This window comes from Phoxinus phoxinus (assembly GCF_949152265.1).
Source record: "Phoxinus phoxinus genome assembly, chromosome: 16".
Lineage (NCBI taxonomy): Eukaryota > Metazoa > Chordata > Actinopteri > Cypriniformes > Leuciscidae > Phoxinus > Phoxinus phoxinus.
The window spans coordinates 9,021,606-9,045,346 of record NC_136891.1 but is presented as its reverse complement, the minus strand read 5'-3'; the positions used below and the strand labels follow the sequence as shown (position 1 = coordinate 9,045,346).

At 40.0% G+C, this 23,741-nt stretch overlaps 1 protein-coding gene across 3 annotated transcripts in view; it reads right to left on the bottom strand.

Annotated features, from left to right (window-relative positions):
- Positions 1-23,741, bottom strand: part of hivep2a (HIVEP zinc finger 2a) — a 73,447-nt gene continuing 49,706 nt past the window's right edge. For all 3 annotated transcript variants that reach the window (XM_079583531.1, XM_079583530.1, XM_079583529.1), the window contains 7 exons: positions 20,275-20,427; positions 6,221-11,363; positions 5,491-5,642; positions 4,782-4,957; positions 4,440-4,541; positions 3,286-4,196; positions 1-2,487 (listed from right to left, as the gene is read on the bottom strand). In XM_079583531.1, the coding sequence (XP_079439657.1) occupies positions 1,723-2,487; positions 3,286-4,196; positions 4,440-4,541; positions 4,782-4,957; positions 5,491-5,642; positions 6,221-11,089 (6,975 nt within the window). In that variant the 5' untranslated portion in view covers positions 11,090-11,363; positions 20,275-20,427 and the 3' untranslated portion in view covers positions 1-1,722. The remainder of the gene's footprint in view (positions 2,488-3,285; positions 4,197-4,439; positions 4,542-4,781; positions 4,958-5,490; positions 5,643-6,220; positions 11,364-20,274; positions 20,428-23,741) is intronic.

Sequence of the window (23,741 nt, the reverse complement as noted above, 5' to 3'; positions counted from 1 at the left end):
AAGACATGACGGACATGCAAAGTTGCCATAGTTGTATTTATTTGAAAACAGCAATCTGTAATTTTTTCACCTGTGCTGTGATTCGTCAAAACCGATATTGTACATAGTTTTTCCACTGAAAATCACAAAGATACCCTTTTTTATTTTTTTTTATAATTTTTATAATTATGTTTGTATTTTATTCTTTTTTGTTTTGTTTCAATACAATGATTTGTGCTTTTGATACCTTAGGTTTTAAAGACATGTTAATACAGTTAAGTGGATAGCAGGGACTACTGACAAAAATGTCAAAGGAGTCAATTACATAGATCATATACACACAATACAAAATACAGATATACACACAAGAGTGCACTGGCTCCATACTCCAGTTCAGTTAGGTTGCTTCAACTCAAAACATGTATAAAAAAAAAAAATATTCCAATCCCAGTACTAAAGGTGATATAATTTGGGATTCTTTAGGAAGGTTTAGGAAACATAAGGTGCATTTTAGGAGTTCTCAGTATTGGAGTTTTTGTATGTATAGTTATAAAAGTGTTTGAGGACTGATGACATGGCCCATGACGAACTCCTTCAATGTATGAATATGTATGGCTATGAGCGTACAGAACCGTAGGCATCCAATATTTACATCTGTTGGAATGTTCCCATACTAATCATCAACAAGTCAAGTACTTCAAGCAACATAATTCACAGAAGATCAAAATACCTTTCACATCTACCTCAGTAAGTCGTGGAGGAAATGCAGAAGTGCGAAAGTTGATTCACTTGCTTAATGCTTAACAGTTCTACATTTAAAATGTGAACGATGAAATCACAACTAGTGTAGCCTACCAGCCAATAGGAAAGAGAAGGGTACAAGCACTTAGAACCAACTACCATACTGTATGCGTGTGTCAATCTAAAACATATGTGCAGATATATTGTTTTTTTTTTCTGTATACTAGGTATATAAACATTTACTTAAATTATATAGAATTCTAAATAAAGCCAGTTTACTGAGAAGTATATGCACACATACTTCTAATATATAAAGCCATATTACATATATTTTTGCTCTAATTATGCAATAGCAAAACCCATGCTTTACATAGAAAAGGCATCCACAACATTAAGAAAAATGTACAATTTATGAAACAAGATACAATAAATAGTATTATAGAATCGCTGCTGTACACAAAAGCCATTTAATTTCACACATATAAAAATATGTTTTAGTGCAACCTTACATGTATTGATACTTCACATCATTCAGACCTAAAGTGTCCAAAAAGACGGTAAATTGCATTTATTACAAAGCGGGGTACACAAAAATCGATATTTATTTACATGTCTTCCTGTTTAATGCTTATAAGAATATAAGCAAAAAGTAAAGAAAAGGCACACACATCTGTACATTTTTTAAAAGTACCAGACAAAGTCCATAAGCAATTTTGGTCAGGCTCATATATAAGTTAATATATATATATATATGTATATATATATATATATATATATATATATATATATATGTATATATATTCTTTGAAACTTTAAATAAGAAAGTAATTATACTTGATATAGCAAACCATGTTATAAAAGGCATGCTATACATGTACATTGAAACCACGGAATCAGTTCACTTGTTTTTTCGAGACTGATTTTGTGTGTGCGCGCATGGATGTACATTTGTAAATATAAAATTTGTGTTAGCATAATTTACCACTCTCCCTTCGACCGTGTTCACCTGTTGTTAATAGCGTCCTTTAAATCTTTGCCTTTCTTTATGGTCGCTGGCCTCTTTTCACGGCCCTGTTGGCCAGACACTCGCTCTGCTGTCTCTGTGTTGTAGAGAGTGGGATGGCTTGCTGTGGGAGTCTTTGATGTGGCAGACATACTGCTCTCTGCTCTGGAGTGTAGGGGGTGACTGATCTCTGAGCTGCAATAGTGCTGCGCTCTCTGCGCACAGTCTTGCTGAGCTGCGGGTGAGTGAGATAATGTGTGCTGATGGTAAGGATCAACGGGAGCTGACGATTTTTCGGGGGTTTCCTCAGAGGCGATGCACAGCGATGCAATTGCCTTAGTGCATGTTTGGATGCACTCTTCTTGTTTGCTTTCCTTGTCAGACATGTCAGTGCTGTCCTCTCGTGACTTTTGTGAGGAAGGTGATGGAGCCTTGGGGGACATGGCTTTTTCATGGGGTTGAGGTGAGTCTTCTGGGCCTCTGCTGTAGGGTCCTCTGCCCTCAGAAAGGTGGTAGGACACCTCACTGGTGCTGGACTCCTCCGAGGTGCTCTTCTGCAGGGGAAGGCGTGTAGGGTGGGGATGACCTGTGACAGAAGCAGGCACAGAATGGACCATCTGGATGCCGCCAATGGGTATCATGGAGAACGGAGTGCGGATCTGTTGCTGGGAGTGCAGGGGAAGGTGGCTAAATAATCCCTGGTGGATGCTGGAGGCATCTGTGTTGCGAGCATCCCCGTGAAGATAAGATGTATTTCGCTGGTCCTAAAGAGTTGGAAGACATGGTTAATTTACGTTGCATATTGTCAAAATTCCAGAAAAAAGCAGTGTTCAAATAAATCCTTGTGAAGCTAAATTCACGTTAGATGATAAGAGTAGCAAAGAATTCTTATCAAAATACTTATTCTGCTTATCTGGGGCCTATTTCACAGTTATTTAAAGTGGACCTCTTGGAAAGTTTGGAAAATTTAACAAGACCACAAAGAACAAAAACAACAGTTGCCAGTAAAAACGGCCAAGCTTAGATAATAGACCTTGCTCATTTGTCTTATTATCCCCCTAGCTTCATGGTAACAAGACAGGTAGCATTGAAATGAATTACTACACTGCATACACTGTATGGGCACTGCAGTTTCCCATTTTCTCCAGAGGGTTCTTAATTAACTACTGTAGTACACAGTATAAATAGAAATGCTCCATTCTGTTGTATGATGGCAATTTGTTAGTTGGGCCCTGTTTGAGACATAACTGGCTATCACTGCAATTGTCCACACTTATCTTGCAATTGTATACTTGAGCCTTTTATATTTCGTTTAGAATCCAACATATACTGAATTCATATTGCCTTTCCTTTGGCATATTATTATTACTCATTTTGAACGGCAGGCAATGACTTTTTATCCCTAAAGTGAAAACCCGCCAACATAATTTTGAGAGTGCACTAGCTAGTGCACTGTTTACTGCTATATTAATTTTCTAAAGCAAATTAAATGTGAAAAACAGTTCAGTAATGACTGGAGCTATAATGTTTTAACTGTTTATGAGGCACGTATAATAACTTACCATCTCCAATTCTGCATGGCCCTTGGTCTTTTGGCTTAATGATATCATCTCTGCATGTGGATTGGGGCTGAGCGCCCATTGGCCACTTTGATAATGGAGAGCCCTCCTGGGAGACACAGGTCTGATCATGCCCCTGCGGCATCTAGGAGAAAGTCTACCCGAGAGATCCCTTCCTGGGGATGTCGGCCGTCCTGTCTGGGAGATGGGAGAGAGATGTCCTCTAGGAGAAAGGTCCCTCCTTGGTGACAGATCCCTTCTATAAACATCCCGCCTGGGGGAGATATGCCTAAGGGGAGATGCTTCTCGCCTCGGTGACAAACGGCCACGTGGGGAGAGGTCCCTTCGAGGGGACAGATACCGCCTAGAGGAAGGTGAGCTTTCTCGAAGAGGGGAGGAATCACAGCCTGGTGAAGACAGGCGGGAGCAGGAGAAGTCGAAGGAGGATGAGCTGTGTTCCAGGTCTTCATCCATAGAGCTAGGCACATCCAGTCTGTTTTTGTGATCTTCACCCAGAGCCCCTTGAAGGAGCTTCTGGTATTCAGCCATCTGGGCCTCTCCAGCTTTCTCACTGGGTGCCATGAGTTGTGTGATCTGAATACTGGGCAGACTAGTGAAATAAGTGAAAAGAGGCTGTTTGGAGATGGAGGCCAGAGGCTCTGGGGTGGATTCTTGTGAAGCAGCGACAGTAATGGAGTGTGAGGGGATGGCATATGGCTGTGGGCTGGTGCTTCGAGACCGTGTTTTCGGTGTTGAATCCCCATCATACTCGTCATCCTCATCCTCATCGTCATCAACTTCATCACCATCCTCTTCAGCACCCTCTGAGTCATCAGCGTCAGAGAATTGGTGCTCTGCCATTATCTCTGACATGCCCATCTTCTCTGATGCTCTTTGGACCTCTTCAGTGGTGTCTGGGAAAATATGAACAGTAGCACAGTTTCTCAAATGACGTCCACAGATCAACATTGTTTGAGGTGTGGTGAAATCAAATATCGTTTTTGAACAAAAAATGCATAAATATTGGCCTAAAACGGTTACTGTTTTTTTTTTGCCTCTTGTGCTCAAAATGAGGAACATTTTAGTTATTTAAACTGGTACTACTTTCAGCTTGAAATATATTGCAATTTTGGGTCCTCCTCTCAATAAAATCATACCTGGTTCTTCTGCTTCCGCCTCATCCACAGATGTCACTGACACACCAAGCTCTAAGCACTTTTTCATGTGAGCTTTTGACTTCATATGTTTCGTAAGATTTCCTGAAAACAGTTTTTAAAGAGTTTGAAATGCTTGCATTGGCATACCCAAAATTATGTCTAACCCTCAATTTTTCCTAATAAAATAGTACAGCGATCTTATGTTGTTCAGTGTGGTACAGACATTTTTTTTTTTACATTTCTTAAAATTGATATGAATCATGGTTTTATTCAAACTATAAGACATTATATGTGTATTTGTATGTCATGTTATTGGAAATGGATAAGGATAAGAAAACCCACCTTTTGTTTTAAAAGCAAAATTGCAAAACTTGCAGACATATGGCCTGACATCTGTGTGTGTGCGAATATGTTTCTTCAGCATGCTTGGCTTTTTGCAGCGTATCCCGCACTCCTCACAGATGTACTTTCCCCGGCCTCGGCCACGCACATAAACATAGTCTTCATTGGATTTGTACCTGAAATAAAAACAAGGCAAGGGTTATTAACATTATTGGAAGGTATCAAATATATTGGTGAATGTTGCTGATGAGGAATGAAATCACACTTATCAAAAAGCTCATGTTATATATTTAGAAAGGCATGATTCTTTTATTTTCACAGCTGTATCGATTTAAGTTTTTGCTCCAGCACAGGATAATATTATATAGAGCACCAACTATTTTAAAAGCATGAGTTTCATTTTAAATATATATCAAAGGCGCATGCATGTACAGAATACGTGTGTAATCTATTATGATACAAAAACACAAAACAATAATATTACTAAGAATCAAATAACGCTGTCTAATAAATACCATGTTGTAGTCATACACATTTCAGCTGCTTCAGTTTTAACCGATTTAGGCACCATTAAATGAATTTGTATGTTGATAGATGTTGGATTCCTCAGCTCCTACTATTTGTTTCCCAGCAGTATTAAAATTTAATTGGATTTTAGAAAAGGGGGAGTCTCATCGTCTATAGAATATAACCATACATCTTCACATACCCTCCTTCAAAGATTTTGATGCGAGTGGGTTCAGCCTGCTTTGAAGAAGCTTCTTTTTCTCCGTGGTCCTCTTTTCCCCTGTCTCTTGAGCTAATTCCCTTCATTTTCTTTCCAAACTTTCCAACATCAAACTGTATAAGCTCAGGCTTTAACTGGAATTGTAAACAGAAAACAGTTTGAATAATGAACCCTAAAACCATAAGCATAAAACATAAGCAACAAGTTGGTCGGGGCATTTTCTTGACATTCATTTTTAATTATTATCTGAGAAATTTTAAAATGAGCAACCGGCAATTTTAATGTTTTGACAATAACAAATTATATTAATAATTACAACAGTCTGCTTTCCCTAAAATTATATGTGAGAACTAAATAATAGGGAAAATTTGCTGAAATTCTATTGTTTCTTTAACTTTATATAGTTGCTTTAGGTTGGGCTGACCCAAACCAAACTCATCCATATTTTGCTAGCAAAGTATATAGCATTTCCTAATTTTACAGTTTGTAAAGTTTTTAAAGTTGTAAATTCAAAATTTTTGCACAATATATCACTGTATTATCTGTCTATACAAAATACTTTTTAAATGCTCTAGAATGGGTATTTATTCACAAAAATCTATATAATTAATTGTATATGGTTATGTGTAAATATATATATATATATTTTCAATTAAATTTGAATTACTTAAAAAAAAACTGCTCTTGTATATTTTAGGAAAGTCATGACTACCTGCTCAAACTTCTGTTTCCACCGGAGGGATGAAACAAGTTTTCCAGTGCCAGGTTGATGCATAGCAGCCATTGTATACATCTCTGTGTTATTCCTCTGTTTGGACCGAAGAAGTGCCAAAGTAGCCTTGGTGCTGAGGTTGAGTGGGTTGGGGTTGTAAGAGCTGACACACCAAGAATCATACACAGAGGTTAGGGGAGTTGAATGTGCGTAATTTGGCTTGGTATAATTTAAGTAGCACCAGCTGACACTAGTTGGTGTGCGAAGACTTGGGAATTGAAAAAACTGATGGACATCTGCCAGGTCAGTGAGTAGGAGAGTGCTGCCAACAGCTCCACCACCCTGATTGGCAGCTAGCTGCACCAGCATGTTTACTGGGAACTTGTTACCCATGTTCTGCTTGGATTCTTCTGGAGAATCACTTGAGGAAATTACTGATTGTGGGCTTGAGCTTGCCTCTGGGGTAGACTCATCTACATCAAGCTCTTCTGGGGAATCTGCTCTGCAAGCCACATTTGTAATGATTTGCAAGGGTGGAATGAAGTTGTCTTTTTGAGGCACATCAGGTAAATGAGGTGCAGATGGGTACCCAAGGAATTTAGATGACAAGAAATCAGTGGGAGGAGATGAGGACATCCTCTCTTGTTCATCTATGGAGTCATCTCTTTTTGAAAATTCAGGTTTGGGGGACTTATCATCTTTCGGTGCACAAGAATTGCTCAGCTCAACTGCACTAAGGTCTTTTACTATCTGTCCATACATCTTCTCTTCCTTGACCCGCTTCTGTTGTTTGGTTTCAATAAAAAGCTCAAGACTGCTAGCTGGCGACAACATTCTCTTGCTCCCCCCGATACTAGAGGAAGCATCTGTAGTAGAGATAGTTCCTGATGTCAGAGACAAAGGAATTCCTGTATTAAGGCTCCCAGGTAAATATTCAGGAACTTTCCATATTGGAAAATTTAAGGACCCTTCTGAATGTCCTAATATTTTGGATAAATTGATGCCAACTTGGTGCTTTGATGCAGTGCCTGTAAGTGAAGCTGACGACATATTGTCTGTGCATAAAACTCTAATAGAATTTGTGCTCTGAGCATGAGTGACAAGAATTTGTGAAACACTTGTATACATAACACTACTATATGATGGCACATTTGTCTGGATCCTGACTGGGACCAGCATTCCAGGGAGTGATGGTTGTGAACCTGCACTTTGAGTAGCAAAGATAGGCTGAACTTGTTGTAAGAAGCTTGTAGTCAGCACTTTAGATGACAAGACCCCAAGCTGCTGTGGGGAGGCTCTTGAGGGATATGGATAGTTGTGACTTGCCCCATCGGTTTTTGAGTCTGTTTGCACATGAATTTGATGAGGAGGTTGGTATGTTTTTTGTAGAATGGGCTGTAGATTTGGCTGTTTGATATGTAGTTTCTGTAACTGATGTGTCTGGAACGCCAAATGCTGCTTGTTTCTTTGTTTTGATTCATGATGCCAGAGCATTGGCTGAAATGGCAAAAAGGGTGAGGTTGCCAGGTTGCTCTGAAGTGAAGAGTGTTGAATTATATCCTGGGTCATGTGCTCATGCACTGAATGCTCACTATCTGATGAAAGCTGTGCAGGCAAACGAGGAGTGTTCTGGAAAAGATCCTCAGATTGGCTGTCCTCACTGATGCTTTGTTGCAGCAAGTGATGCGATCCTAGAACTGACTGTGTAGCTCTTCTGGGTCTTGCCATATCACTAGTTACACTATAGGATGTACCAATTAAAGCAGCTTGAGAAACGTGGTCAGAATGCTCTTGTTTGATATTCAACTCTGAGATTGGCTCTTGAACCACTACTTCAGGATAGACACTGAGAGATGCCTGTCTAACCAGGTAACCTCGTCTACGCTCTTTCATAGCTGAAGCACTTGCGTATACTTCTCCTTGTCTTGAACCGGTTGAAAGACTTCCATAATCAAATGACTTACTACGTATTTCTGGTACTTCAGTGGGCAAAGCACAGGGTGCCTGCTCTGATGAGGAGCGTCGCATCTCTCTTTGATGATGGCCTGGTATAGACAGAGAATGGCCACTGCCTGGAACAGTTAAGTACTCAGACTGCTTAGCAAAGTCATCTTGTTTAGTTGGGGACACAGATTTGATGCTTTCCTCTCTGTCAAATGACATTGAAAAACTTGAGCTATGAGATAAGTTACTATCTTGACTAGGGCTTCTTGAAAGGCTAGTACAAGTGGACTCAAAGCTTGACTCCCCAGAAGAGTGCTCCATATCTGCGAGACGCAGACGTTTCTTTTTGGGGGGTAGCTTCTCTGCAGGAAGCTGGGACAATGTTTCACTCCTTTGTGGCCACTGAAATTCCTCAACATGTTTCTCTGGTTCTTTCACTGGTACTTCAGGTTCTTTTTCTGGTTTGTCAGGCTCTTCTGTAACTCTTATTTCAGGCACTTGAATGTTGGGTTGTCGTACAAGTTTGTGGGGCATATGATACAATGGGTTAGAAGAGAAAGATCCATGCTCATTGTCACCCTGCTGCTGATGTTCCATACTTTCTGATCTATGATGAGATTCAGGGCTCTGCACATCATCAATGTTGTCTGTGTCTGATTGCTCAGAAAGATGTCCAGCATGCTTATCTGGCTGATAAAATGGATGTTCAATTGATTCAGTCTTCTCAAATGAGTTTGGCCTGCTCAGCGAATTAGTATGTTGAATGACAGATATTACATTTCCAGCAGTCTTTGTGTCTGAATCTTGAACATGTACCACATCCTCTGGAGTTATACATGAGCCTCTGTCAAAACTGTCTGATGGACTGTGTGCCCTAAACATGGATCCCTTACTAGCAGGAGCAGCCTTGGCAGAATCTTGACTTCCTTGTCTTAGGTCATAGTCCCCTGTCATTTCAGTAGAGCCACTCCGACTGCCATCATCTTGTCCAAGGCAATCTTCCTCTTCACCAACACTCTTTTTCATGCGCCGTTTTCTTGTGGTGAACTCTGTCATTCCCACCTTCTTACCATATGAAGTGTATGCTGCACGTACTTCTGGGCAAGCCATTTCTGAGCCAGAGCCTTTAAATTCTGGCATCAAAGACCCCCTCTCTCCCATTTTCAAACTTGAGATCAGACCTGTGATCTTCCCATAGTTCTCAGACTCTCCATGCCCTTCTTGGGCAGAGTGTTCAAAGGCACCCTGTCTCCTTAACCTCTTTAAACCCACAGCTGCTGTGTAAAAGACTTCATCTTGGGTCATCATCTCATCAAATGAGTGACTCCCTCTTAGACTTGGTGGGACATTGAGGTTGGTAGGGGAAGGTGTTGGCATTGAGTTGCTTCTAATAAGTGTCCCTGAATCGGAGGGTGCTTCAAGAAGACCGGTGTTAGTTTGACAAGAGCCAACATGATAATGCTTTGGGTCACATCCAGCAACTAATTCTCCACATTCACTTTGATAAAATACATGACCCTCTGATATCTTTCCCATGGCCAACTCCTGCATGGCACTAGACTTGTTGATATTAGTGTCTTGACTAGCAATAGCTACCATCCCAACTGTGACTGATTGTCTAGATCTGGAGTTGGTTTTGTGGTACCAAGTTCTTCCAAACATTATCTCTTCATATGTCTTTACATTGGTGTTGGGTGGACTGATCTGTAGTTCAGCACTCTCTGAGCGGGAAAAATAGCCAGAATCAGTGCTACCTTTGCTGTGGGGGCTTAAGAGATTTTGTGACTGCTCTGAATCCTGGTCCTTTTTCTCAGTGAGTCTTAAGGCAAGTCTCTGTTTAACTGTATGAGACTCATCTCCTCTGCCCATCTGTCCACCAATAACTGAACCTTTAATGTCTGTAAACTGGGGACACTCTGTGGCAGGTGATGGAACCCCTTGTTTTGGAACAATTAAGATAGGCACTTTCATAGATGCCACGGACAGTTCCTCTGCTGGGTCTGCATATGCTGGTCCTCTTTCCATTTGGCTCTTGTCAGACTCAAATGATATCTGCGGGCTACGTTTTTCAGGGAACATTGCCCCTTCTGCAGTTTCTTCATCAGTGTCTGTGCTTTGTTCACCATCAGAGTGTGCTTCTGCTTCCCCAACTGAAGATGCCTGATCAAGGTCTGTTCGAGTTGCTAGCTCAGAGAATGGAACAAGTCCTGCTTTGATAGCATGAGCATGAGACTTTCTATGTTTATACAAATTACTCTTGGTTTTGAATGAGAAACCACATGGAACACAGGGATAAGGACGCTCCCCTGTGTGGGACCGGATGTGTTTTTTGAGCACACTGGGTTTAGCACATGCCCTGCCACAGTAGTGACATATGTACTTTCCTGGCTTCTTGGGTTTTTGTTCCTTCTTATGACTTTCATCTGGCTGCTCAGGTCCAGATTGGGAAAACTGGCCAAAACCAGCTGGAGACTTCTGACGGGGAAATACTCCATGAGAGCGGGAGTGAACAGGAAACATATCATCTGGTGGCAGAGATTGCAGTTGACCAGAGAAAGGCCAGGCATGGGCCTCTAACCCAGGTTGTGGCTTTGCACCGCCAAGGAAAGGCTCTTGCGGGTATGAATGTGGCAATTGGTAGGAGTAAGGCCGAGGGAAAACCTGTTGAAATTGACTTTCTTGTGATGAGTGTGTCACTGCAGATGACATCAGCTTTCCAGAGCTAAACTTTTGAGTTGAGCTTGCAAGGCTTGTCCCACTTGTAAGACTTTGCTCACGATGTGAGTGTCTTTTAACATCTGGATCTGCAAAGGAACTTCTTTTCGTTACAGCAGAAGGCTCAGAGACCCATTTTCTTTGTAAGAGGTTCTTGTCCCGTTGCTCCTTGGTGCATTTTTGGCCAATGGCAGGTTCATGTGGCTCCATATTTATTAGTACTTCAATGGGGTTTCTTAAGATGGGTGTTTGCTAAATTGCATTAATGTACGCTGTCATTCCAGATGAGTTACTTAAGTGACTCCTAAATAAAAGGTCCTTCCACTTCCATAGTTCAAGTGTCGCTCCACTTTAAAATGTAAATTATGTCCCTCTGTGACAATCAGGCCAGTATCTTTCCATTACTCATTTCAGCAGTCCATTCACTTTTTGTTTCATCCAAGCTTGTTCCTCTTCTGTTAAAAGACCTCTGATGCTTTAGTATCTATAAGAGAGAGAAAAAAACAAAGTTTAAATATTGCTTTTTTAGAGAAAGATACTAAATGTATTAAAGTAAAACTACATTTAACACTACTACCTTAGGATTTTGAAAGTTGATATCTAAAAAAGCTGGGGGAAAATCATACTATGTCTAAACAAAATAGTATGGTGGTTGATCATGTGACTCTTGCTCATCATACTACAATTACATCTTGCTTTCTTGTTTTATCTCAGTTTGATATCTAGGCAGCTGCACAGATGTGCACTTCTTGCCTAGCAAGTGTGTCGAAAGTTTTCAATGAACTGATGCAGAGGAGCTGCCACCTCCCTCTGCTCGTGAGTCATCATTAACAACCTTGCCCACTCATTTCCTAAAGTGACACAAACATGTAAAAATAGCCCAAGGAATGCAAATGACATTCGAAGTAGTGTGGGTGGGTGTTTAAAGGGCAAACTCTAAGCATTTTCTTCCTTAAGAGATTTCTAAGCTTTTAAAAACATTAACACTGTGAACACTTAAGGACAAAGGTGGGAGCATTACAGACCAAAATACAGTGCCAATATACGGTACAACTTTTTGTACAACTTTACAGCAGTAAAAGCAATAAATAGAACATGAATGTGTTTTTAAAGGGAAGACGCTGTGTGATGTGTATCTTAATCTCAGGCTCATTCTGATTGCAACAGACAGCGCTGCCTGAGTATGAGTGAGGAAACTGTGTGACGCTGGTGTCTGGAAGGCAATGTGAGCACTAAAAATAGCAGGGCAGAAAAACCACTGGTATTTATAGCACTTGAAACATTAACTTTTGGTTCATTTTGTTTTCATATTTCTTCCATGCCTGACACAGGAAAGTATGTGTTCACAAACCAAGACAAACCATGAGTTGAACTCCTCAGTTGTTGTTAAAAGCAGTGATTTTAAATGTATAGCATGCATGTGCATGTTCCTACAACAACATTTCTGCCCAATTATGTATATTAGTGAGGCTTTTAGAACATCGACACAGGAACTACAGATACTACCGACACGCCTAAGAGGACATATATATTTAGCTGATGTCACTTTAAGACCTACTGCAAGGATCCAATATATTGACATAAAACCTGTCTTCTCCCAAATGTTTACGTTCACTTAAGACAAAACCGAGCAAAAAAAACATTTTCATGAATACTCACCAAGACGGACATTTTGACATAGTTAATGTACAATAAGCCAATAAGACTTACAGGTGTTTTTTTCTTTCTTTTTTTTTTCTCGCTTGATCTATGAGTGTGTGTCAACTGTCAAGACAGTACTGCATTCAATAATGCGTTCTATTTTGCTGCTTATTGCACTTAACTTTTGTTTAACATCATGCACTTTATTTTCTCATTCATGCTTGTTTTTTAATCACTGTAAAGTGTCAATAAATTTAAGTAGTACTACACTGCACAGATATTTAACAGTATAAACAATATAGAAAAACCTCTGTCGATAGAAACTTTATATCGTTGCCGTGATACATATCGTCATATACTGTTCACCCCTATTGTTCGTGCTTTTCCCACTTTTTTTCTTGACATTCGTGACATGATGGATTTTGTAGTGGCGAGATATTTTGTGGTGGGTTACTGAATTAATTGGATAATTATGTTTTTAAGGGAGGTTAAAAATATTTTGAATCACAATTTTAAGAGTCAAATGGATGTGCTTACAATTTGAGAGCACATGTGTGGGACACACTGTGAAGAGGATAAGAGCAGTGCCTCCATTCACAGGAAATCCATCAGAATTTGGAATAGCATGACTAAGTCACATTATATAAACCAAAAGAGGTTACACAAATCTAACATGACATGAAGTTCTCTGCTACTGTGACCCTGTGAATCTACAGTATGTCCTGTTCTACACGCATAGCTTAAAAACATATTTTTCAACCACCCCGTGTTGTTAGATGGTTATGAAACTTGTTTATACCCAAAGATTATTGTGATCCTTGCATGGCTGAGATCAGTACGCTGCTGTCTGCCGTGCCACTCATCTTCCTGCCCCATTTTAACATGCAAAGTGTAGGAGGTTTGTAGCCTGGGGCCAAAGCAAGGCCTCCACACTGGATGCACAATACCAGTATAATAAAGAACATAAAAACTTTTATGAGGACACTTGCTCATGAATAAAAATACACCACCTAATCTAATGCAAGGATTATGCATTTTACAGTTCTGCTGTCAGATTCGAGTGAGAGGATTAACATCAGTCTTCTCAAAGTCTGTTTGTCAAGGAGTGCTGCATGGTACAGCAGTCCTAAAAGGATTTGGAAAGGCATTATGTCACATTCTAAGCCATTTGGATATCCTTTTCAGCTGAAGGGAGACTCCCTGTCTTTAAGTGCCATTGAATTTAAAGCCATTATGCAGTGGAAATGCTTAATCTCCCAGAAGTTCACCACAGGACACCATCAGGAAACAAATAAATATATAAATGAACAACTAAATAAAGAATAAAATAGAAGCAGGCGTAAAAAATAAATAAAAAAGGTATTTCGCCAAAGTATGTTCTTTGTCATACTCTTTAATAGGGATTGTGTGATTATCAGCTGCCTGGCTGTTTAGCTCCTGCCAAAGTTACAGGGTTATACCAATAAACAACTAGAGTAATTCAGTCAAGCTTGTCCATTTACCGCTCCCCACTTTTAAAGGGATGGTTTTGCAGTCCAAAGCTCTTATGGTGTGATATGTTGGTTTAAGTACAAAGATCTGAAAATTCAGTAGTTCTAAAATGACTCAAAGAATTGGGAAATATGTATGTGACTGTAGTTTACATACTTAAGCTAATGGACTCTTTGGAGGCAGACAGTGTTACTAGATAATGTAGTTCACTGAGGTGCACCTGGACGCTGAGCGGTATGTTCCAGAGATTGGGTTCCACCTTTTGTCTACTCCCCCATGACATCACAGCCATGGTGCTGGGGAGGTACACAAGCCAGATCTCATTTCGAGTCCAAAGTGGGACAATTTTTGTTCCTTGTAGGACAGACACTGAATAATTCAACAAGCTGCTAATTGTTTCAATTCAGTGGTTATAGAGGTTATAGTGACAAAGTCCTACTGCTAAAGAAATTGTGGTCAATCCCTTAAACTTTATTTTGCACCTTCTTTGTATGTCTTGTTGTCGTGCATCTAAATTCTGCTTACACCTTGCTAGTTGTCTCAAGAGGAACTTTACTGCCATAAGGGAATTTCAAGTGTGCACGAATACCACTACTCTTGCAGAGGAGGAGAGGTTGCTGAGTTGATTTTCCATGGCTCTTGTTCCAGCTATCCCAACTCATTAGTGATGGAGGCAACTTTTACTACTCCAACTGAGCTTTATCATCTGGCACAGAGCAGATGAGAATGAGTCTGAAAATAGATTGAAATATGGACACCACAATAAAGTCTTCTGTTTTAAAGGAACTGGCACATGTCTATTCAAAGCAATTATTCAAGCAACCTCGACTGCATGCTGGAAGGATCTCAATTGCTGTTCTTTCATTTAACTTCCTATAACTTAATAAATCCACCGTCCATTTGCTCAAATAAAGGAAATTTCTTTGACAATCCTGAATTATGGCCCACTAATGCTATCCTCACATTACCTTTTCCTTCACTCGCACAGAACTTTCGTCTTTGCAGTTTATCTCAGCTCCCCGCAAGATTCACCTTTTGCTAATCCAGCAACTTTTACGGTGTGATTTTGGTCTGTGTTAGCAGGACCAGAGGATGTATCACCCAAAATGTGTGTGAGTCAGCCCCCTGGAGTGTCATACTGACTCCTCATTAAGACTCCAAAGTTGAATCTTGGGCAGGCGACTCATCCAACTCCACATGCAGCCGGGTGAGAGGCCAGTGCAGAGACACAGGCCTGCTAAAATCATGTCCAGATGGTCAGCATAGGGGAGTTCTACACATCGGCAATATCACAATCACATTCCAAGGGCACAGGACTTCCATAACTCAGTAACTCGCTACTCAACAATAGCTACAATGCCTTCAAAGCCTTCTGAAAGTAGGAAATAGGAGGATCGATAGGAGTTTATAAAAATACAGCCGTACTTACAGTTCAGACAAGGGCTCTCACAATATCAGATTTTTCACTAAACGATTATCATGGCCAAAAGAATTCGATAATGATATATTGCGATATCGATATAGAAAATATGTTTTTTTTTTTTTTTTAATTCATCTTTACTTTGTTTCTTTTGTGTGTGTTTTTCACACCGTTGCATACAAAAGCAACAATTACACTTAAAGGATAATTCCGGTATTTAACACCTTGAGTCTATATTGTAGTTTGTTTTGGATGAACAAGAGTGGTGGACAACATTTTTTTGACAATGGTTCCTCTCGAGTTTTTTACTATAAAAGAATTGGCCATGGACCCATTTAACATTGGAGTCAATGTGCATGTCCGAAAATGTCATTAAAACAGCCAATAATGTTCATTTACAAAACTGTTAAACTCACCGAGTGGTTAGTGGTGTTCGTTGATGATTCTAAACAATATATCGTCGCAATATATGATTCCAATCCGTTTATTTTGCTATAGTGGAACTATTTTTTCAACAATGGTATTTTACAAAATGACGAATAAAACACGACAGAAACTGTATTTCGCAACACTTTTTGTTTCTGGAACATCAACGAACATCACTAATCACTCGGTGAGTTGCACAGTTTTGTAAACGAACATTATTGGCTGTTTTAATGACATTTTCGGACATGCCCATTGACTCCAATGTTAAATGGATCCATGGCCAATTCTTTTATAGTCAAAAACTCGAGAGAGGAACCATTGTCAAAAAAATGTTGTCCACCACTCTTGTTCATCCAAAACAAACTACAATATAGACTCAAGGTGTTAAATACCGGAATTATCCTTTAATGGCAACCAGTTTGAAAGAACTTCCTTCTGTAAACTGATGTGGCTTTTTATCACAGAATGGGGCAAAAATTATATTATTTTATAGTATTTAATACATTGATAAAGGCTATGTCGATTGGCATTACATTATAAATATACATTATCCTTATGCAAATACCCGAGATGGCTTGAAGAACATATATGTCGCAATGGTGTGTTAATTCATATTTAATCATAAAGTCAAAATGTGCGCTTTATTCAGCTACAGCATGCTACAGTATATATACCGTAAGTGTCTTTGTCCATATTAGAGTTTTCCTGGAAGTTGTATTACTGCTATGAGTCTCACTTGGCGATTTATTGCACGATTATGCCCTCTGGCGTTGATTATGAATGAAATAGACCTTACATGTGAGAGTTTAATCATATTTTAATTATTATGGTTAAACATTATTTAACCATATTGCTCATATTGCCTGTTTTGAGTAAAAATAGATAAAGAAATACTGCTCTCTAAAGATATTTGAAGTAAACATATGATAAGCCATAAGTTTTCATCCGAATCAGCACACTTTTGGACTAAAAGCCCTGAGGGATGTAAATTTAATAAAAACACAGAAAGGTATAAGCAGTTAACAGGTTAAATGCAACATTTCGCATTTCAGGACTAGCAAAATTATTGCAACTTACTCTCTTACCTAATTAACATGATAACATTATTAAATTCAGACAGATAAACCAGTCTTTGAAAGCTATATGGAGCAGAGGAAAAAGCCATTAAAGCTAGGGCGAAGTATTTTTAAAACTATTTACAGGAGAGCCTGAACATTTATGTGTGCACTGGAGAGAGAAAGCATGCGTGGGAAGCATCTACAGCCATCTCGAGACGGGGTGAGGAGAGTGGGTGACTGTTCCTGTGTGGGTGGAGAAGGCATGAATACCATGCAGGGTTATGGTGTTGATGAATTGCGTTATGAAAGGGGCTTCAGTTACACAACCCAGCCCATCCAATTCTTTGCCTGTGTGGGCCGAGAGGGATGGCAGAGCTGCTGTGATCCGTGCGCAGCCGGAAACGAGGTGCATACAACCCTTCAAGACATTTGGTCGAATGTGTAATTATCTAGCAGCTGTGATGCCAGCGACTCAGCGAGAGTGAGAGAGTGAATGTACCGGAAAAATCAAGCATCAACAGACTCACATTCATGGAAATGATGGGCAATTCTTTCATAAGGACAATATCACGGCATAAAGAAGAGGGAGAAAACGCTCGCTGGCTCTGATTAGTTTTGAGATACGGCAGCGGAAAGGACACATTATCCATTAGCTTGTCATTATAATCATATCAATGGTGATTATTTAAATAACATCATCTGTCCAGACGGCTGCTCTCTCAACAAATTGCTATGCGCTAAAATATGACTGGGCCTTGACATCAGTCATTAAATAAGACATTAGCACTGTCTCAGTTTAGGAAATGCTGCGATTTATCTTGATGAACACGTAACAGCAGTTAAGAAAGTGCCCAGTTATTATGTCCACCATTTATGTCCTGATATTGAAAAGCTACTGATATCTATTTGATAAAAGCCAACAACCATTTGAAGGGGTCTGATGGGAAGCCCCGAATAAACCTATCACAGTGAAGCAGCGGTTCTTTCTATCTTCTTTCTCTGTCACCAAAGAGGTCTACATTGGGACAATACCACAATCGAAGTGCTGCTGTGGGTGTCGGGTCAAAAGGCAGTGCCTGCTGATAGAAAACACAACAGCTATTAAGGAAAGAATAAATCCCTTTCAACATGAGGTCATGTCTAATTTAAGTGCCATGAAAGCCCAAGCACTATCCCCCAGCACGAGATACTGTTACCAATCATATTAGTGACCAGACTGGCCAGTAGAGAAAGTGGGGACCTGGAAGGAAAAATGTACCCCGGTCTGGCATAGAGGTCTGAGCCAGGACTCTGAGGCACACCAGCAGTCTAATACAAAGCAACGTAATTACAGGATAGCTCTATAATTGAAAACGGCACAGATGAAAACATTCTCTATGAATATCCAGGTCCCAAAACAAGAGCTGCATATTTGTGGACTGGTGCAATGCAGGAAAACGTCATGGAAGTAAATGGAGAAAAGATCATCAGCACCATGTATTGGTCATTAGATTAATTTATGACACATTCCTGGAGGGGGTGTTTAAAAACATGGCCACCTTGCAGACTGTCTAGGGGGGTTGTATGGGGGGGTGATTTGAAACTAAATCTTCCTGTAGGTGCCATTGCTTAGATTGCTTAGCAAAGCGCCAACAATCCTAGGGGTTTTCAGACTCCACAGCTGTATCTGTTTTAATGTACATGTTTCCATTTAGCCTTGGCTTCAACACAGAACACTGCCTGATGGAAGGAAAGACTGACTAAAAAAAGTGAAAAACAGGGCTTCATGTTGGTCTTAATTGTCTATGGAAAGACTGTCATATTTTCCACCGGGTAAGCTTGAAACCATTACAAGCTAGCCTTCATTAAATTTTCCACAACATTTTGCAGAAATGTCAGGAAACAGCTGTGTAGGCACTGATTAATTGTCTTTCTTACTGGTTCCCCACTTACAACATTATGCTACATTGAAATGTATCCTTGTTTTTTCACTTCCTCTTACCTACATTAGAAAGCAGACTGAGGCATGTATAAATGTAAAAGCTGTGGCCAGTTGTTGACATTTAAAATCATAAAACCCAAAGGGAAATGACTGCCTCCAAAGAAGTTCTTAGCTGGGCTCTACCTTTAAAGGGGTTTGGACACAGCTTGGATCATGTAAACTAACACACGTCGACCCTTCAGCCACATGAAGCCACAGCTTACTGGACACAAGTACATCAAAAAAAAAGAAGGTGCTGCACAGGACTAGGCCAAAGCAAGTGGAACAGTATACCTCATAAGTATATCCACTGTCAAAATTCTATAAAGAGAAGGTGCAGAACAAGAGAGAGAGCATCTGGAGGTTGTGATCCCGAGTGGAAGAGTTGAAACATCTGCCACAAGTGTGCCCTGGCCTCTTGAAGTAAAACAAATAAATGACTCTATTCACTGTCCGAGGTTAAAAGCTTAATAACTGGTGGGCGAGCATGCACGATTGGGACGTCTGGCTGCCACTACTCTGAGCACCACTGAAAATAAATCGTCACTGTTTACGGCTCAGGCTTTGAAGCACTGGCATTTCTGGTGTCCACAAACACATCATAGAACTGTAGAAAAGATTCAACGGTCTGATCTTTGTTCTGTTGTAGGGGACTTAAGGCTGGAATACACTGCTTGACTTATAACCAGAATTTTACAGTCTGGACCTGTTGATGACAGTTGCCCAAACTCAGAGCCAATCTGCAGGTTTTGGCCAGTCAGAGTTGACAGACTTAACCGAAAAGGGCGTAGGGTATGATGGGCACAGACTCTGATTTTAGAACACTGGCAATGATGTTTATGATTCTGAGTGAGTTTGTTGTGTTTAAAATGATTTTAAATTCTCGTAGTGTGTAAATCCTCAGTCGCTAATTGTATAATGTTTAGTTTTTCTCTGTAACCGTTTACCAAGTCCGCAAGTGTTTTAAAATCTGTTCAGAATTTAGCAGTCATGTAGTGTATTCTAGCCTACACTATCCATCAAAAATGGACATTAGACATTACATTTAGAGGACTAAAAACTGGAATTGATACCAAAAATAACCTTTGATCTTTAAACTTAATAAAGGCACTCTTAAATATTGATGCATCTATATGATTCCACTTAGATGCTAATCAAGAGTTTTATTAGCCGTGGTGAATCAGATATCATCAGCGATGCACTTTTATCTTCCTACTGCATCTGTGAGGCATGCAACCTCAGCACTCTGTCCCGCCAGATGTATAGCCCACAGAACATGTGTCTCCCTAACCTCGCTTTTCCACTTTTTCCATATTAAACACCTGGGTCCTTCATGGGCTCCCAGATATTCTGCATCCTGCTGTCTTTGCTCTTGTGTGGTGTGACATTGTAAACTCACCCAAAGGTTCTCTGTAAGTTTGGGATCTGCTTGTTTCTCAGGGTAAAGGCCTTGCGCTGCTTCCTCTATGGTAGTTGGATTAGGCAGGCGAAGGCTGGGCAGTGGGGTGACAAGTAAGATCCCCTGGCCAGGGTGCTGAGATTATGCAGACCACTGTAGAGACAATGAAACGAAACAAGTTTAATGATAATGTGTGATATGAGACCATATAGACATTATCTGAGTAGCTGAAGGCTCTTCATATTGAATAAATATACTGGAACTGAGCATCTGCTATAACAATATTTCCACTCCCCTTGGACCAATCCTGCTCTATTAATATGAATCCTCTGATGTGTTTATGCACAAACCATATTGGAACAAAAAGCTTGTCTGTGGAATAATATAGGCAAAGTATTATGAGACATGGCGGTACAAATTCAAAATGTTTAGCATCTCCTATGACATCTGAATGGTGGTACAGTCTATCTTGCGCATTACTCTGTAAAACTGTTCTTGGACTTTTGCCAGTTCTTAAATCTTAAAAAATGGTTCAAAACCATAATTAAACACTAGGCATAGGCTAATTATATTGATTGGTAATCTAACAGAATAAACATTCCTTGTCATAAATAGAAAAGGGCTTAAAGGGCTTAAAAAGCAAAAAAGGGCTTAAAGATAATAAAATAACAAAGAACCCAAACGACAACCATAGGGCTCTTTTGTGCCTGGACAAGACTGAACCTTGGACAGCAGTCTATGATTGAGAAAGACATTTGTTGTAATTTATATATATAGCATACTGATGAAACAACAGTAAAATTAGCAGCCATTGCACATCCTTTATTCTATGATGAGAAAAAATATAACAGAAAAAGCCTCCCTGACAAAGGTCTTATAGTTTTAGTTTTTAGTTAAACAATTTGCTTGGCCTTTGTAGTGCTTTTGAGGCCTGCTCTCCAAAAGCCCATCTAGAGAAGCATGCTTCACCGTGTTTTTATGCTCCCTGTCTTGGAGTGAATGCAGCCAAGCTGTGCTCTTCAGCCCCGCAATCTAAAATGTGCCCCAGGGCTGGAGATATTACAAACACCATTATGGTGCTCTGCTGCACTAAGACAAGCTCAGCTAACCCAGAAAAACAAGACATTTCTGTGAGGTTGCATCACAATCTGCAGTGGAGCTCACCCAGGGTAAACACAGGCAACACTTCCTCTCACCCGCAAAAACACAGAAAAAAAAACCTTTTCTCTAGGACTCGCATATGTCGCACAGCACACCAAATCAAGACCTCAGACTTTCAAAATCTTTTGATGCCAGTATAAGGAAGGTTTAGTATGTCTTCATAACAAAATATGCTTCTTAAAAGGTACAAATAATCAACCTTAAAAAGTATGCATAAAGTGAAGTATATTGGTTAATGAAATAGCTTTCTAGGACTTTGGTGCCCGTAAACCCACAGCAGGCCCCAAAGTATCAACGTATATAAGTATATAAGAGCAGGAACTGATGCCTTTACTGAACTTTGCTGGATAAAGACCATTTAAAATATGTTTTTATTGTCATTCTTTTATAACTCAAATTGTCTACCACACAACAAACTCTATAAATTATCCAAATTTTAGGAATGACAATTCCTTCACCTCTACATATGCACATTAAGTGAAGGAGCTCCTTGGTAAAGGGTTTTGAGCAAGTAGCTTGAATTTCTGGGCTGCTCTTCCCAAAAGTATTGTTGTCCATAGATCTTAGAGACCACTGGTGCCAATTGTTTCTACGATCTACAGTTTATAGGCTTATGATTACTTGCTTAAAACACTTTACCAAGGAGCTCACCCACAACGACCTGTTGTGGGTGAACTCACAAGAAGAAATTATTCTTGCCACAGAGATGTGCTGAGACGGGGCAATGATGAGTGCTTAAAAAAAGCATCCAAAATAGAGATCCAACATAGGGCTGTTAGCTAAATGAACAGGCGATGAATTGGAGATGTACAGGGTATAAATAACTGCCTGTAATTATATGCCTCCACTTTTTTCCCTGAAAATTATCATTTGAAAGTACTTGAGGACATGTGGCACATTTTGTCAAAGCTCTCATACACTATGCTCTGTGCTACTCCACAGCGTGTGAATTAAAATGTAAAGAGTGACAAGTGAATGCATATTTTCTATTTCAATGGTCTGAGTAATCTCTGCAAAACGATCTCAGAGGAAAAAGCACCATATAATGCCATGCCATAAATGAGTTTCCAACCCCCTTCACAACATCCTCACACCATTTTCTGCCTCTTTGTCTTAAAGTGAATAGGATTACAGAACTGACACAGGAAATATATATTATTATGAAGCTTTTTCTACCCTAATCCATTTAATTTACTTCAGTGAGAGAACACAAACTCCTGGTAAACCAGGAGGAAGTCCTACTTGTTCAGTTGCATCTTATGTAATATCAAAACATTGAAACAGTTCTCTATTTAAATATTCTAGTTTTATTTGCATGCTAAGATGTACAGAGCACAATGCCAGATTTGTCTTTTATTTATGTCCTTCTTTCAAGAGGTCTGCAGTACATGAGTCACAGAATTTCAGATACCGATTTACACAGGCAGTTTATCGAGCATATCCTGCTCAAAAAACCAAGCAGCTGAGTGTAGCTTAGTGCATTTAGCCTTATTTACATTGACCCGGCTCTAATGTTGCACGTGGTCAGTGACCACATCCTTTAAATAAAAATTGTCAGGGCGACGAGCCTTCCTGTTGCCTCACTTCCAAAACATTATTCAGGGTGCTAAAAAATTCATGCAGAGTAATACAGGAAAGTTAGCAAGATCATTTGAGGTGGCATTAAGAAGCTAAATGTATCACGGAGGAGAAAGGGCCCTGGGGCTAGTGGGGCTGTCATCATTCTGACTCGCCACTCATCGTACCAGCCCTGCAACCATGGGAACCAATGAGCACTCTGTCAGGTGCACCTGCCTCAGCCTGACACCTCCACTGCACTCACCACTCTCTTTCATTTCCTCTCGTATTCATTCTCTTTTAAATCTCTTTCCCTCTGCCTGTGTATCATATTGCATTCTCTAGGATGTCTGACAAACCATGACGCCATCCTTTCTAAAACCGAGACTCTTTTTACTTGAGGAAGTTGGTTTAATGAAGCCCAGCTGGGGACAAATAATAGGGTGAGGAGGAACGGTTGCTACCAAGAATAGATCGGCCCGACAGCAGTCAAATCATCGATATGCACAGCATTAACAGCTTCATGAGCAAATGGTGCTAACGTTAAAATGCCACCCGTGACCCTCGCAGCATTGCAAGTTCTCCTCATCTTGCGCTCTCCTCCTCCTCCTCCATAATTAATTCCATACTTTTTATTAAATACTCTTAACACTCACTGCCTTTGTCTCTCTTTAATAGGACTTGTAGCTCCAGGCACCATATAGAGACAATGCAATTACCTTATATTTAATGGGCCGACTTAAAAATTT